We start from the raw sequence: 15,827 nt of genomic DNA on the forward strand, positions 1-15,827 counted from the left end.
TCATTATAGTATTTGGGTAAGTATGAATTGATTATCTAAGTTTTATTCATTTGTTAGATCTCAAAGAAAAAACTACATGGAAGCATTATACTGTTCCCAGCCTGCTAGCTTTTTGAATTCTAGAGAAAAAAAGGGTAACAGGTAACTGAATGTGAATATGACAAAATGAACGAATAAGGAGAGAGTAGTCTGAACAGATACAGAAAGGGTAGGATAAGTGAGTGCTTTACAAATGAAAGCAGATGTATGAAATTACAAGCTGTCAGATCAGCAACGGAAATGAAGATGATAAAGTGGTTCCTTACATAGATTATAATTATTCATTTTGCCCAGTCCTGTCTCCTTTCCCCATAATGTTCATGGGAAGGGGGAGGGGGTGAGAAGCTGTTGCAAAAAATGTTGCTTCCAACAAAAGAAGAAAAAAAAATCTAAGAATCGAGGGTATTTCTGATCACAAACAATTGTTTATTTTGTGATTTATGTTGTTTCTATAGAATCACAGTTGTTTTCCTATGGAATATTTTTCAACTGTTTGTTCTGATTAATGAAAAGGATTCAGTTGCAACAACAGGAAGTTGTAACTGTAAAGTTTCTTCACAATCAATGCTGTGGAGGCAGTCAGTGTGGCTTACAAAACAAGCGTCATTAATGGGCAAGACTGTGACAGCAGTGGCAGATGGATTGCCAAGAAATGAAGTAGTTTACATAGACCTGCTTGAAAAGATGTGTTTAATAATTGCGCCCATAATTAGGTTGATTTGGGAAAAAAAAAATGACAGTCTAAGGAACACAGTTAGGCTTATCTATGAAGATTTTGACATTTTTCCTCCAAGAAATGCTGCATAGATACTCTACCTAAATTTCTCGTTACCTTTAGAAAAAAATAATTGAAAGAAATTAGATTTTTTAAAACTTTGAATTACGTAATATTTATATATAAAAGAATAAATGTAACATATGTAACTTATGGAGCATAATTAAGGTAAATATTATTTTATGATAATTTTAAACTGGTTCTTTCCCATTCATAAGATTTTTGTTACTAATTTCTAAGCAGCAAAACTAGAGACATTTAAACACAGACATATAAATGGCAATAAATATGCATGCTTCTAAGAGTTTATTTATATTGCAAACGTACACATCTCGATATCTGAGGCTCTTCTTCCAACACCCCCTGAGGATAAGTACTAGATATTAGATTGCAGTTAACAGTACAGTGTGCTGCTTCAAAGGCCATTTGGTAAAGATCCCTTTCCCCATTTCCTTTTATCAAATTAATTGAGTTATTGGTTTGCTTTCTTTGAATCTAAGTTGTTATTTTTTTACTCTCAAGTAATGCAAACATCTTAAACAGTATTGCTTCTGAACTTTTTTTTTCCTCCTATTTAGTGATCTCTAGTAACTACCAGACCTGTCTTGGCCTTCTGATGCATTACCCACTAATTGGGGATGTACACTCACTGATTCTTAAGGCTCTGTTCCTTCGAGATCCAAAGGTAAGATTTCCAAATAGAGTATGCACAATTTTAAGTTGGGTGAAAAATTGGTTTCTCAGTACAGCTCCAAGAATTGCTAATGGGGAATTTGTCTAATGACAGAGGAACTGCCTAATGAAAGAATGTGCCTAGAGTTGTAGGCAAAACTCACATATCTCACTGGCTAGCAACTTAGCAGGTAAATTAAGTGGACGTTGCCCTGAGAAACTGGAACACCTATCTCTTGTCCCTCAGAAGGTTGTTCTGCCCTCCTCCTTCCTCACAACTCAAAGAATAGTTGAGCAACTACTTCTCCGTATAGCCACACTTCATTATCATGGGTACTCCTCACAGGGACTGAGATAGAGCCTCAGGGGCCATGTGTTCATTAGAGCTATCAAAAGCACTATTTCTGTAAGAGTTTATGATACAATGAAATCATTCCATATTATGAATATGTATTTTTTATTTTTTGGGTGAAGAGTAACCTAATAAAATAAAGGCTTAAACAGACTTTAATGCTGATTTCTCTATTTGAACTTAAAGCAAGCCACCAAAATTTTCTTTACACTTCAGAGAAAAAGTGTGCTCTTTTACAACTAATGTTATATTTCTTGAAAATAAGAACATTTAATGATCTAAAAAAATCTGTGAATCCTTGATGCTTTTGAGCCAAACAAAAATATTGGATGAAGTATCAGAGAGAGAGCTTCAAACACGAGTATGAGAATGCCAGGCATTGGGTGGTAATCCCAGCCTTTGGCTCTTTGGCAGAATTCCCAACAGTCATGTTGGCAGTTGTCGAACTGTCTTTGAGTCAGTCTGTCTGTGGATCCATTGCCAAAGCTCTGTCTGATCGACTTGGGCCTCCAAGTTTAACGTAAATTTTAATTCTAAAGGATTTCTGCTTTCTCCTGGGCTGTTGACTTCAACATTTGAGTATGACTTCTATTTATCCTTTGATAGATTTAAAAGATTTTATTTTCTTGTGTCTATATATATTTTTCTATAAAAATATGCAATTTTATATCATTTCTCCTATGCAAAATTTCATTAAGTGTCAGAAATATAATCCATCATTTCTCTGATACTTAAGATAGCATATATATATATATATTTTTTTTCTTTTTCTGGTAAGGCTCAAGAGTCTGACTATAAAATCAGAATTTCCATATTTTTACGTATTTTTCTATATAAATACCCATAATTATGAAATATCTATAAAATGAGTAAAGAATGAGGTTGCTGGTCAATGAGGTATATGAGTTTTGGTCTATAAACTTAAGGTAAGCTCTATCAGTTCAGCATTAGGAATTCTTAGAAACATACAGAGTGGGGAAAACACTGCCAAAATAACTCTTTGAATTCTCTACTTATATGATTTATTTGGTTTTACTGAAGGGAGAAGTGAATATGTTATCTAAACCTATTGATCTTAGTAATTTTTCCCTAGTTAAATATGGTTGATCTTGCTATGAATCATCCACTCTTCTTGTTCCAGAATTCTATACAATAAATCAATCAGTGTTATTAATGGAATCTGTGATTTTAATAGAGTACTTTTTATCTCAAAGGTATTATACATAATATACGAGTATAATGAAGCCAATTCTATAAGCTTTAAAATATATTCTCTCTAAGGATTAAGAGAAAAAAATAATAGCATAAGTATCTTAAAAAAAAAACAAAAACAAAACCGTAAGTATTCCATTCCCCACTTGTACATTCAGAGTCTTACTAAGTAAAAACATTATCAAGATAATGGCCAAAAATGTAGGACCTTAAATTGGTATTTCTGAGACAGAAGAAATTGGTCAGGAGGAAGGAGTCATGTTTAAAAGGCTGTTGAGAGCAAGTTTGTAGAATGATGATATCTATAGGAAAGATAAAGAAACCTGTATAGTATTAAGGGGCTTTCACATGGCTAACCCAGCAAGGTGATAATTTTAGTTACAGAGCAAGGAGACTGAATTAGGAATCAGGATACGGGGTCAAATCTTGACTCTGCTAACAGCTATCCCTGTGATTTGGGGAAATTCGTGCTTGCTGTCTTGGTCTTCCCGATAGGGATTGAATTAAATTATCTCTAATGACCCACTCAGCCAGAGCTCCTATGGCCACAAAGCACTGACTTACAGTGATCTAATAAGGTCCAATCCAAGGGACACCTGGGTGGCTCAGTCAGTTAAGCATGCAACTCTTGATTTCGGCTCTGGTCATAATCTCATAGTTCATGAGTTCGAGCCCCACGTTGGGCTCTGCACTGACAGTATGGAGCCTGCTTGGGATTCTCTCTCCCTCCCTCTCTCACTGCCCCTCTTTCAAAATAAATAAACTTAAAAAAAATATTTTAAAGATCCAATCCAGTGCTACAGAGGTTCAAATAAAAAAAAAAAAAAGAATGCAACACAGCAAGTTTATATATAGCACAGATATCCACAAGTGGACAGACTTTTCAGTGTAGTAATGTCAATTATAAAGTAATATAGGAGGCCATTTACACTGAGGGGGAAGAAAAAGAGGGAAAGATGATGCTAGTACCCTGCCCATATCCTCTAAAAATCCAGACATCAGAGTGCTTAAATTTTTTCTATTTATTATTAACAATGAAACACTTAGAAATACTAGAATCATTCCCAGTTCAAGTAGATCAGAGTAAATATATAACCACACGAGTCTCTGTGAAGCAAACTAGTAGAAGGATGAGATTTGAGGCATGAAAGTACATTTTCCCATAGCCCAGCTCCTTGTGACAGTAGTGTTGAGTGTTGCTGACAGACTCAATAAAATAAAAATAAACAAGGAACTCTGAGCCCCCCAAGTTCATTGCCAGCTTCAGAAAAGCACTTTGTCCCAGTGCTCTCCCTAAATCCCAGTGGAGATTGCTCAACTGAGAATAGACTTTGAAACTAGAGGATGAGACACTGAGCTTTAATTGTTTTATATCAGATGTAGGCTTTACTGTGAAAAGATTTCTCATTTGAACAGACTGAAATAATAGGGCTGTAAACTGTAATAATAGGATCATACTCTTCACGGTTCCCAAGCACTTCAATGTGCTTATTAATTTGGTCCTTACAAACAAGCTATGAGGTAGGCAAAGCAGGTTATCTTTCTTCATTCTTTTTCAGTGCAGACAGATTAAGGGTATGTGGCTTTCCCCAGGCTGAAAACTTGTAAGCTTTCAAGCTAGCTAGAATGGCTCCATGACCCTTGTATGTATCCATCCCCTCCTGAGATTCCCAGCATACCTTCTGCCTCCTCCAGGAAGCTATTCTCAGGCTCGGATAGGATATGTTTTCCCCTTTGTGTCCCTGTAAGCACCTTGTATTTTAGCTATTTGCTTATTTATTGCATCCATTATTCCTTCTTATGATCGGACTCATTTATTAGCATTTAGCTTTGTGTCCTGCAGTGTTTGGTATTAACAAAATAATGGTAGGGACACCTGGGTAGTTCAGTCAGTTAAGTGTCCAACTCTGGATTTAGGCTTAGTTCATGATCTCACAGTTTGTGACCCCTGAGTCAGGTTGGGCTCTGCACTGACAGTGCAAAGCCTGCTCGGGATTCTCTCTCTTTCTCTGCCCTTCCTCACTCTCATGTACGTGCTTGCTCGTTCTCTCTCTCTCTCTCTCTCTCTCAAGATTAATAAATAAAATTAAAAAAAAAGAGACAATGGTAGAATTGAACTCTGACTCATTTGCTAAGCCTCTTCCTGTGTACCATACTGACTCTAATCTAGGTGAAACTCACTCAACTAGCATATTTCCAGAACCCATATCCACATTCCATGGAAGCCATCACCAACTGTATATTTGTCAGCTGCCATTTTTATCAAGATGGTTAATGAACCCTACAACCTGAACGTAAAAGGCATCTAGTTCCTGGATTTGCTGTGTGTCAGGATTGTTTGAAAACCTATTACCACCTTCAAATGTTATGGAACAAAAAAGACGTAACAAAGAATCTAGTCAGTAACCTCACTTAGACTGTCGTAATTTCAGAACTGCAAAGAACCTAGAGATCTAATCCAGCTCCTCTTTTGGTTGATGAACAAACTGAGGATCAAGGTGAAGTTAAGACAGTCATTTAATACAGCTTGTCAGTGGCAGAGCCAACAATTGAACCCAGGTCTTCCAACCACCTTTCCACACAAGAGCTACAGTTTTAAAAATAGTAGAATCCTATTTACTAATATTTGTCATAAATATTATTTAATTTGTAATAGACATTTAATTTGCATCTGTAATAAATGAAACTGCCATGTAAATAAGTGGACCTAGCACTATTTGAAATTTTCTTAAATGTATACTATATAGAGACTAGATGTCAAATAGTTGTTTATAGCATCCTATACTCTGTTCACCATAAATACGGTTCCTATACTTGGCTCTTTTGACCATGATCCTAGTTCCTGTTTTCTTGTCTTTATCATATTAGAACCACTGAGCAGATTTCCAAAAACAATCCACTAAATGGAGTAGAGGGATAGAAGGAGGACAGTCTGAAAAATATGAAGTGATTAAAAAACATTGTTCTAACTAGTTGTTCAAATTCAAAAAAAAATTTAAAAACCCAATTAGAAACAAAAGTCATAGAAAATGTGAACATATTGTGTTCCTTAAATAACCAGATGTTCTCTCCTTCCTGAAGGCAGTAAGGGCTAGGAATAAAAGGTTTAAAACTATTGTTTTAAGTTAACTGTGAATTTTGCAAATCTGTTTTTACCCTTTAGCAAATAAAATTCTAATACGGAAACATAAGCAAAGTAATTTTCATTTTTCGGTGCTCTCTTATTTGTGTTGTGTGCTGAAGTGTTAACCTTATCACAAAGACTTATTACAAATGAAATACAGTACATGGATTAACATTTTATATTATGCAGTAAGAATTTGACAGCTACTGTTTGTTTTGAAGACTAGAATATTCCCCCAAAAATATTTCTGGTAAGTTTGCAAGCAACCCTTTTAGCAGTGACTGTTGTTGTTTATGGAAGAAGATTGCTAGAAAGAAGACAATTTAATTTCATAGTCATTCTTTTGTACACAGAAACATACTATAAAAATATAGTGTACAATGTTGTTATGCTTGGCCAATTCTGTTTTGGCTTTTATTTGGAGTTACATTAAATTTTGCCTTTTCAAATTATAAAAAGGCTATTCAGATTTCAGATTTTATGCAGCTAATAGGTTTTTACTCTTTTAATTCCAAAAATCCCCACTGTAGATGTAACTTTTTAAAAATACCAGATGACTTTGGTACAGTGTCATCTATCAGAATTGAAAAATGGTGAATGGGGGCGCCTGGGTGGCTCAGTCGGTTAAGCGGCCGACTTCGGCTCAGGTCATGATCTCGCGGTCTGTGAGTTCGAGCCCCGCGTCAGGCTCTGTGCTGACAGCTCAGAGCCTGGAGCCTGTTTCAGATTCTGTGTCTCCCTCTCTCTGACCCTCCCCCGTTCATGCTCTGTCTCTGTCTCAAAAATAAATAAACGTTTAAAAAAAATTTTTAAAGAAAAATGGTGAATGGATCCAGGCCTCACTACCAGTCAAGTGACAATGTTGGAAAATGTGCATTGCAGTAATGGCATTGTCATTTTTTTTTTCCTCTGAGCAATAAAAAACCTAAAAACCACATATACTGACGCTTTCAAGAGAATGCACAGTATCTATTTACTTTTTGTGATGTTCCCATCAGATGTTCTGTTCAGATTTTCCAGTATTAGGGTTTTTTTTTTAATTTTTTCAATGTTTATTTATTTTTGAGAGAGAGAGAGAGAGAGAGAGAGACAGAGTACAAGCAGGGAAGGAGCAGAGAGAGAGGGAGACACAGAATCCGAAGCAGGCTCCAGGCTCTGAGCTGTCAGCACAGAGCCCAAAGCGGGGCTTGAATTCACGAACAATGAGATCATGACCTGAGCTGAAGTCGGATGCTTAACCGACTGAGCCACCCAGGCTCCCCTCCAGTATTAGTTTTTAATCTGATTTTCTGCTTCAGAAAGAATGCCACTTCTGTTTTCTTTATCCTTTTTTTCCCCTGAAAAGCTGGAGCATTTCTCTGAAAACTGCCATTCTTTGAGAATCATTTGTTTTTGTGTTTACTCTGTTAGTGCCCCCACCAACATGTTTTTTTTTCTTTGTATCTGAGCGTGTAACTACATGTCATTCTTTTTTTATCATTAGATTACAACCAATTGGATGTTTATTATCATTAATATTTAGGAATTAGTGATTAATCTGGTATATTTTCACATTTAATCAGAAACACTTTTTTGACACAGACTAGCATTGAAAAGAACCTTAAATTTTACTTCTGAAGTAAGTTGGTGGCTATCAAAACTCTGTAAAGAAGTAATCTGAAAATCTTTATTAAACCAGTATTTGGAATGTGTTATTTATTGTATTCAGACATTTCATAATGTAGAACTGGGTTTCTCAAAACTTGTTAAGGGTTGCCTAGGGGCCTCAGATAATTCTGAATTTGTTTTATAAAAATATTTTGAATTCATTAATTGATGCAACAAATCAGTCTATTGTGTGCTATCTAGAATTCAACAGGCATTGTTTAGATCCTGGGGAGATAGAGATAGATACAGATATTTAGATATAGATACAACATGCGGCCTTTATCATAATCATAATACACAAGTGAACAAGAAAGTACTCAACTTGGCATGTGTTATAAAGGATACAAATAGGGTGTCATTTAAAAAATAAGAGAAGGAACCATCTGGGCTGAGTGAAGATCTAATTTATGTAGGTTCGTCAAAAGGCCCTCTCTGAGGAGAAACCATTTCAGGTGAGAACTAATGGAGGAGAAGGAATGAGCCAGACATAGAATACGGGGAAGAGCCTCCAGACAGGGTAACAGCAAACACACACTCCAGAGTGAAAAAGAGCTAAGACTGTTTATGGAACTGAAAGAAGACCAGTAGCTCTAGAGCCAGGAGCAGGGGGAGCATGCCTGAGACAATGGACGAGCTAGGGAAGGCTTGCATTGCTTTGTTCTTCTTGTGCAATTTTACACACTGATACATAGTAAAATCACTTTTAAGGTCACATTTTGCCACTCCCTAAAGATTGCTGGGTTTGTGGTGATTCTTCCTCATGTTTACGATATCCTCTCATTATAAACTACTCTTACTCTCAGCCAGAAGTTCTAAGAACTCTCCTTGAATGAGTTCCTCAATTGGTAAAGCACATTCACTTATTGAGATCTCGGGACTGTCACATGGATCTGACCAGTAGGTCATTGTTCGATTTAGGAAGACTGGCCAGGACCCTGAACATTTATTACTTTTATCTTTTAAAAAACTATCTTGGCTTCCTTTTGTAAACTACCAATCTCTGTCAGTTTTGCTTTCATTGCATCAGTATTATGCTCCACTGTATAGTGAGGAGGGAATCTGACGAGTCTCTCTCACCTACCAAAATGAGAGCTCTACTAGGTCAGGGATTAGATCTCTAACAGCACTAATGCGGTGGCAGCCACATGAGGGAGGCAAAGAATCCAGGTTCCACTTACATCACAGCCTGCTGTATTTATAGGGCAACTCCTTTTCTTGAACTGTAGAAGGAAGAGGCTGGGTCATGTAATCTCAGTAGACCTTCTGGATCTATTTTAGCAAGATGCAATTCAACGGATACTTTTTTTAATTACTGTGGGCAAAGGATGAGACTTGGTCCACAGGATTAAGACATAGTCCCTTATAGATGTGAATGACTAATGGTTATGAAAGGTAACATGAGTGAGAGTATTGCATGAAAAACAGCTAATTTGGATTTGTAGAGTCAGAGAGGCTTCCATTTGGAAGAGGCATTCTAACTGGGCCTTGAAGAATTTTCTCGGGAGATGTTACTCCATCTTAAGAAAGCAGCATAAGCAAAGCTCCTGAGAATTGCTGGAGGAAGTTCCCAGGCTGGGCCTGGCAGTTCTACATCCACAGTCACTCAGTGACTCAGGGATGCAATACTATATTAGCAGACACATTTCTAAAAGTCCATCAGATGTGACTTTTATTTGGCATTAATTTGTATAGTATTCCAACTTTTGCGTTATTATTCAGCATAAGTAAATGTTATGTATTTAAGTGAAAAGTCCTTGTGAAAAGAATTGTATCCCAATGATTTTGGGATACATATAAATAATCACCTGTAGGAACAATATTTACTCAGAATAGGCAAGTCTTTGTTTCAGTCTTTAAAGTCATTCTTGGGAAACTTAGTGATTTTTATTTTGGGTGGCTGAAGAGAGCTGTGAAGCTTTGTGGCAAAGATTCTGTGTTTTAGAGGAGAAGGTTTCTCCTCTGAAACAATGAATTGTGGTGGTGATTTACTTTTCCTCAGATAACTAAAGAAGAGACTTGAATCCATGGTTAATTCTGTTCTGATTAACAATAAAGAAACAAAATCTACAAACCATTCCCCTGATTTTTATTTGATATCTCACAAGGAAGGCAAGTCTAGGTTTTTTTTTGGGGGGGGGAATATTTATTTTAAATAGATTACTTAAGTTTTAACAACTATTAATCCTGTACGTGTATGTTTAGAAAGGCACTGTGAGGGCCCAAATGTAAAAGCATTAAAGTATTACAACACGTTACAGTGATATGTTTGTGATATGTCCCTGAGGTCAAGGAATGAGGTATCTGCCCCCCTTCACTGCTGGCTTGCAGTTTTACCCCGAGAGAAATCATTTAACCTTTTGCTGCCTTAGATTCAGGTTCATTAGTTGTTTTTTTAAAAAGGGATAGGTGACTGATGAGGCTTTAATTAGCCTATAATCTCTAAAAGTCATTTGCAGCTCTGTGTTGTGAGAATCTAATCACTTACTCTTCTTATTGTATATGAAGTAGCTTATTCAAAAAGTAAAGACACTACTTTGAGTTGTGTCTGTGTTGTCTTACTGTTACAATTTGAAGAAACTCGAAGTTCTGGATCACAGAGTATGACAAAAAGTTTTTAAACTTAAAACTGACAAAACAACAACAAAAAAGAATTCTCTTTAATATAAGTAAATATGGCCACAATAAATATTGTATTTGCTCCTTAAGCATATTAGCTCTGTAAACATATTATTGCTATTTCAAAATATTAAATGTATTGATTTTATAGGAATAAAAGTGAATACACTCAAGTAGTAAATTGTGTAACCATAATCAATTAACTTTGTGTTATTTAAATACTTTAGACAAGAAGTTATATCTGTTCCAAAAACAAAAACCACACAAAATCACAAAAGATTTTTTCACCGAGGATTTTTAAGTATATTTCATCATTTGTGTGATGACCATACTGGGAAATGGAAGGTAGGTTCACGGAGGTACGGAAGTGGCATTTGCACTCGGATGAGCCTGGAGCTCCCATCACGCGTGCAAGGCTGGCCCACAGCTCTTCCAGGGGGCGCCAGTTTGGCTCTGTGGAGGGGGTTTCACGGTAGCATTTGATGTGTGAGTAGGGTCCTCATCTGCTGTTAATGACATCTTCCAGAGATCTTCATATGATCTTTATTTACTTGGTTGCTTTTCCTGGTTTCAAAGAGGAACTTCATAGTTTGATTTCTTCACATTGTTTCTTTCCTCCAAAATGTATTTTTATTCATTTAGCCAAAATTCACTGAGCTCTTGCCGGGTACCAATAGCATCTAAAATGTCTCAGAAATCTTGCTGGAGTCATGTAAAGAGGGATGAACAGGATTTGTGACAACTGAAAGGAATATGCTCTTGGTTGATTCTCTCACCTCCTTTAAGTCTTTGCGAAGGTCCAGTCTTTTCAGCGGGACCTACCCTAATCACCCTGTGACTGCCCTGTCCCCACTTCCCACTACAACACTCCTGTTCCCCTTGCCCTGCCCTACTTTTCTTTTCCGTAGCAATTATCATCTTCTGTCATAGTAGATAATTTATTTATATGTTACGTTATTTTTGATTTTCTGTCTTCCCTGCTAATCTATCAACTCCATGACAGAAGTGTGTTTAGTCTGTTTTATGTTCTGTTACCCAAGTACCTACAATAACAGGTGGATGAATGATGAATGAATGGATGAAAGAGTAAATGAACGTATGGTGACTAATAACCCCCAACCAAACCCTCGAGCACTCCTGCCAGAGGAGAAATTACGCTCTTGATTGCAGTTCAGTTTAGCAAGTGCTTATTGCTTCCTGTGCCAGGTCCTGGGGATAGAATGAATTAGGGAGACCTGGTCCCCTCAGCACATAGCTTGCAATCTAATGCAGTGGATCTTAAACCGTGGTGGGCCAAAGAAGCACCTGCCAGATCTTGTTACAAATACAGCCTCCCAGACATTCTAGTGTAGATGGCTCTGCAATAGGATCCAGAAATCTGCATTTGTAACTGTGGCGAAACTGGTCAGCCATGGACAACACTTTAAGAAACAGACGCTAGGTTGAGAGAAAAAGTTAGGACGCAAACTGAAAGCTGTAACTTCCAGCTATATTCAATTTTCAAAAACACACAAACAAACAAAAACCTGGCGGGGGCGGGTGCCTGGGTGGCTCAGTCAGTTAAGCGTCTGACTCTTGATTTCGACTCAGGTCCTGATCTTGCAGTCATGGGTTCAAGCCCCACGTCAGGCTGTGTGCTGACAGTGCAGAGCCTGCTTGGGTTTCTTTCTCTCTCCTCTCTCTGCCCCTCCCCTGCCTGTGCTCCCTCTCTCTCTAAATAAATATTTAAAAAATATATTAAAAATGTTTTAAATTAAAAAAGAAAATGAAAAACTGAACTTTACTTTTTAATGTACAAGTTAATATTGTTGGCTTCAGAGGCCTGTGTCAGCCAGTCATGTATCACCTATGAGGTCTCCTAAAGGAAGAGGGGACTTATCCACACAAAGGCACTGACAGTGGCCTACTCTCCTCTCTCTTTGCTTCCACCACCTTATACCCCATTGCCATTTCCATATGCCCGATTAAGGCGATTTATGGGCTATGTTATCTTAAATGATGACATATTTACAATACCAAAGAGATGTCAGCGACCATGGACATCTCTTGTGGGTTCACTATATATCCTCTGCTAATGTAGTTAAAAGAATTGCCAAATGTAATTTCTTTTTGAAAAAAAAAAGCAAAAAAAAAATTGGCTTACCTCTGTTGTGACAAGTAGCTGTCTGTAATATGTTACCATGCAAATATTTTTGAAAAATAAATATAATTGGTGTCTTCAAATTAAGATTCAAGGTAATGGTGACGTTTTAATAATGAAAGAGAATGGGAGCTTTTTCAAAGAAATTCATACTAGAACATTTTAAATTTGAATATTTGGAAATGTTTCATCCATTTGTGATGCTCTTGCCAAAGACAAATTAAGCATATCACTTATTTAAAACTCTCAAGGTACACTAAAAAGTTGTGGAAACAGAATTTTCTAACTTGGTTACTAATATCCTAAATGAAGAGATGAAGTCAGGTTTGAATCTGGTTTTTAAAATATAGAAATGTAACATCCTCCAACTAAATTTTAAGAAGAGCTGTGTGACGGCTAATTTTATGTCATCTTGACTGGGCTAAGGAATACCCAGATGGCTGTAAAACATTATTCCTGAGTGTCTCTGCAGTGGCAGTGTAGATGGGCATCATCCAGTCCCTTGAGAGCACAAATAGAACTAAAAGGTGGAGGAAGGGCAGACTCCTGAGCTGGGACATCCATCTTCTCCTGCCCTAGGACAGCTGAGCTCCCGGTTCTTGGACCTTGAGATTCCAGGACTTCCCAGCATACCATCCCAGTCTTTCCCCGGCCTCCCCCCAACTCACCCACCTACACTTCCCTCTTTCCACCCCCACCCACCACGCCCCAGTTCTCAGACCTTGGAACTTGGGCTGAATTATGTACCACTGGCTTTCTTGGTTCTCCAGCTTACAGATGGCAGACTTTAGCTTATCTCAGCCTCAACAATCATACAAGCCAATTCACATAACAAATCTCTTATATACCTATATATATCCTACTGGTTCTGTTTCTCTGGAGATCCCTAATACAAGCTGATTAATATTAAGGAAGATAGAAATTTATTATTTTAACAAAAATCTTGGCATAACTGATGAATTGCACAATGAATACCATACTTTAGCAAGGGAAGCCAATAGTATCTTTCCTCCATTCAGACCTATGTCTCTTTGTATGGTCGTTTTCTGGGATGTCATTGACAAAAGCTGTCAAAAGCATTTAACCAAGATTTTCAAAAAGAAGCATGTTCGGGGCGCCTGGGTGGCGCAGTCGGTTAAGCGTCCGACTTCAGCCAGGTCACGATCTCGCGGTCCGTGAGTTCGAGCCCCGCGTCGGGCTCTGGGCTGATGGCTCAGAGCCTGGAGCCTGTTTCCGGTTCTGTGTCTCCCTCTCTCTCTGCCCCTCCCCCGTTCATGCTCTGTCTCTGTCCCAAAAATAAATAAACGTTGAAAAAAAAAAAATTAAAAAAAAAAAAAAAAAAAGAAGCATGTTCAATCACATCAATATATGCTAACCGAATATTTTTAGGAAGAGCAAAAGTTACCATTATAAGCAAACTATTATGAAAAATTTAATGTATTTCATCTCTATCTCATTTAAAAATTCTATTGTGCATACATATCTTTTCTCATGTACATAATGGATTAATACAAGTGATACATGCATATGGCTTATAATAAATAAATATGCACATATTGATAGTACAAGCACACCCCCCCCACATTTTAACTAGTAAAGGATTAATCAAAGTTGAAGGATCTCTGGTGTAGACCAGTAGTTCCTGAAAACTGATCCAGTTGATTTTTTTTTTAATATTTATTTATTTTTAAGAGAGAGGCAGAGAGAGAAACAGAGAATCCCAAGCAGTCTCCATGCTGCCAGCACAGACTCCAACTCAGGGATTGAACTCATGAACCTGAAGATTATGACCTGAGCCAAAATCAGGAGTCAGACACTCAACCAGTTGAGCCACCCAGACACCCCTGATCCAGCCAATTCTAATGCTTTGCCAGGATGAGAGTCTTCAGGCTGACTCCCGGCCCACATACAATTTTGGAGTCTGCAAAGACACACCCATTAGTAAGGGGCAGCTTGGGAAGACCCAGGCCTTACCCTTATTCATAGGAATGAGTTCTCCTGAACTCCTCTAATGAAACTGATGATTTATATCTTCTGGACCATTGGCCTTTCACTGAGAAGTACACCTATTCCATCCCAGTCCTCTTGCTGTGTTCTTAGACTTAGACTCATTATGTACTTTTTGTAAGTGGTACTGATGACTACAAAGGCCTTTAAAACATTCAGTTATAGGGATATGATGCATTTTGCAATTTCTTCAGAGGTAGTTGAGACTCTAGAGATCATATAATTATACCTTCATTTCCTCCCGAGGCTTGATGAAGGTGAGGCGAAATACCCAAAGTCATCCAGAATTCAGTGGCACAGCCAAGACTAGTCTCCAGCCTCCCACTCCCAACCTGGAGCTATCCGAAAGCTTCCTCCTTGGCCTTGCTCTCCCTGCAGACTCGTGGGACAGAACTTGCTCACTACTTCCGCTCTCACCATTTCCCCCACTTCCTATGTGGTCACTGGGAAAATTAAGACGAGCTGTTTGGTCTTGTGTAGCAAACACGGAACAGTGCATTTCACCTTGATTGTCCTTCCAGGAATAGTTTTTTACTTTGATTTCACATTTATTTATGGTCTGAATACTGAATTTGAAAGTTGGTCTGTTATTAATTCATTTGCAAAGTCTAGCCTCCACATTCCTGAAGTGAAGTGTACCCAGTGAAAGTGATGGGGAAAGTGTATAAAAATAATATTAATTGCATTTCTATAATGAAAATGATCTTTGAGTTATTTCCTTAACCATGTGGCTATAATGGCTACCACTTAGATGGAAGGCAATAAGATAAAAAATAATAAAATAAAAAATGAAAGTAAACCAGTTGAGAGAGCCAATTCAAAGGGTTAAGAGTGACAGTGTGAAATGCAGAAGAAAGGGGGAGAGAGAGAAAGCAAATGTATGAGTATATGAATATGAAGAAATAAGTAGCTGAAAAAAAGGAGGTGACCTTGGGCAATTTTCTTCTTGAGAACAAAATGTGTGCATACTACAATGCTCATTCACTTTCATTGTTATAATGTGTTAAGGTTGACCAGCTGCTATAACAAGTGAACCCATACGTTTCTGTGGCTTACCATAGTAGATGTTCTTAACTTTCATACAAGTGACAATACATTGTAAGGCGGGGGTGGGAGTGTCTTAGTCACACAGTTCTTTTTGGACTTCTACTAGCCCTGCTGTTTTCATCTTCAACCTTCCAGGGTTGCCCAGGACATTGACATCGCCAACAGGATGAGAAAAATAGCAGGGAAGATAGTCCTT

The 15,827-nt window shown here is 37.6% G+C and overlaps 1 protein-coding gene across 2 annotated transcripts in view; it reads left to right on the forward strand.

Annotated features, from left to right (window-relative positions):
- Positions 1 to 15,827, forward strand: part of TBC1D5 (TBC1 domain family member 5) — a 549,135-nt gene that overhangs the window by 422,135 nt on the left and 111,173 nt on the right. For both annotated transcript variants that reach the window (XM_047100344.1, XM_047100345.1), the window contains one exon: positions 1,393 to 1,499. In XM_047100344.1, the coding sequence (XP_046956300.1) occupies positions 1,393 to 1,499 (107 nt within the window). The remainder of the gene's footprint in view (positions 1 to 1,392; positions 1,500 to 15,827) is intronic.

This window comes from Lynx rufus, unplaced genomic scaffold, assembly GCF_022079265.1.
Source record: "Lynx rufus isolate CCGP_SWC_20201006 ecotype Redwood Valley unplaced genomic scaffold, mLynRuf1.p SCAF_5, whole genome shotgun sequence".
NCBI lineage: Eukaryota > Metazoa > Chordata > Mammalia > Carnivora > Felidae > Lynx > Lynx rufus.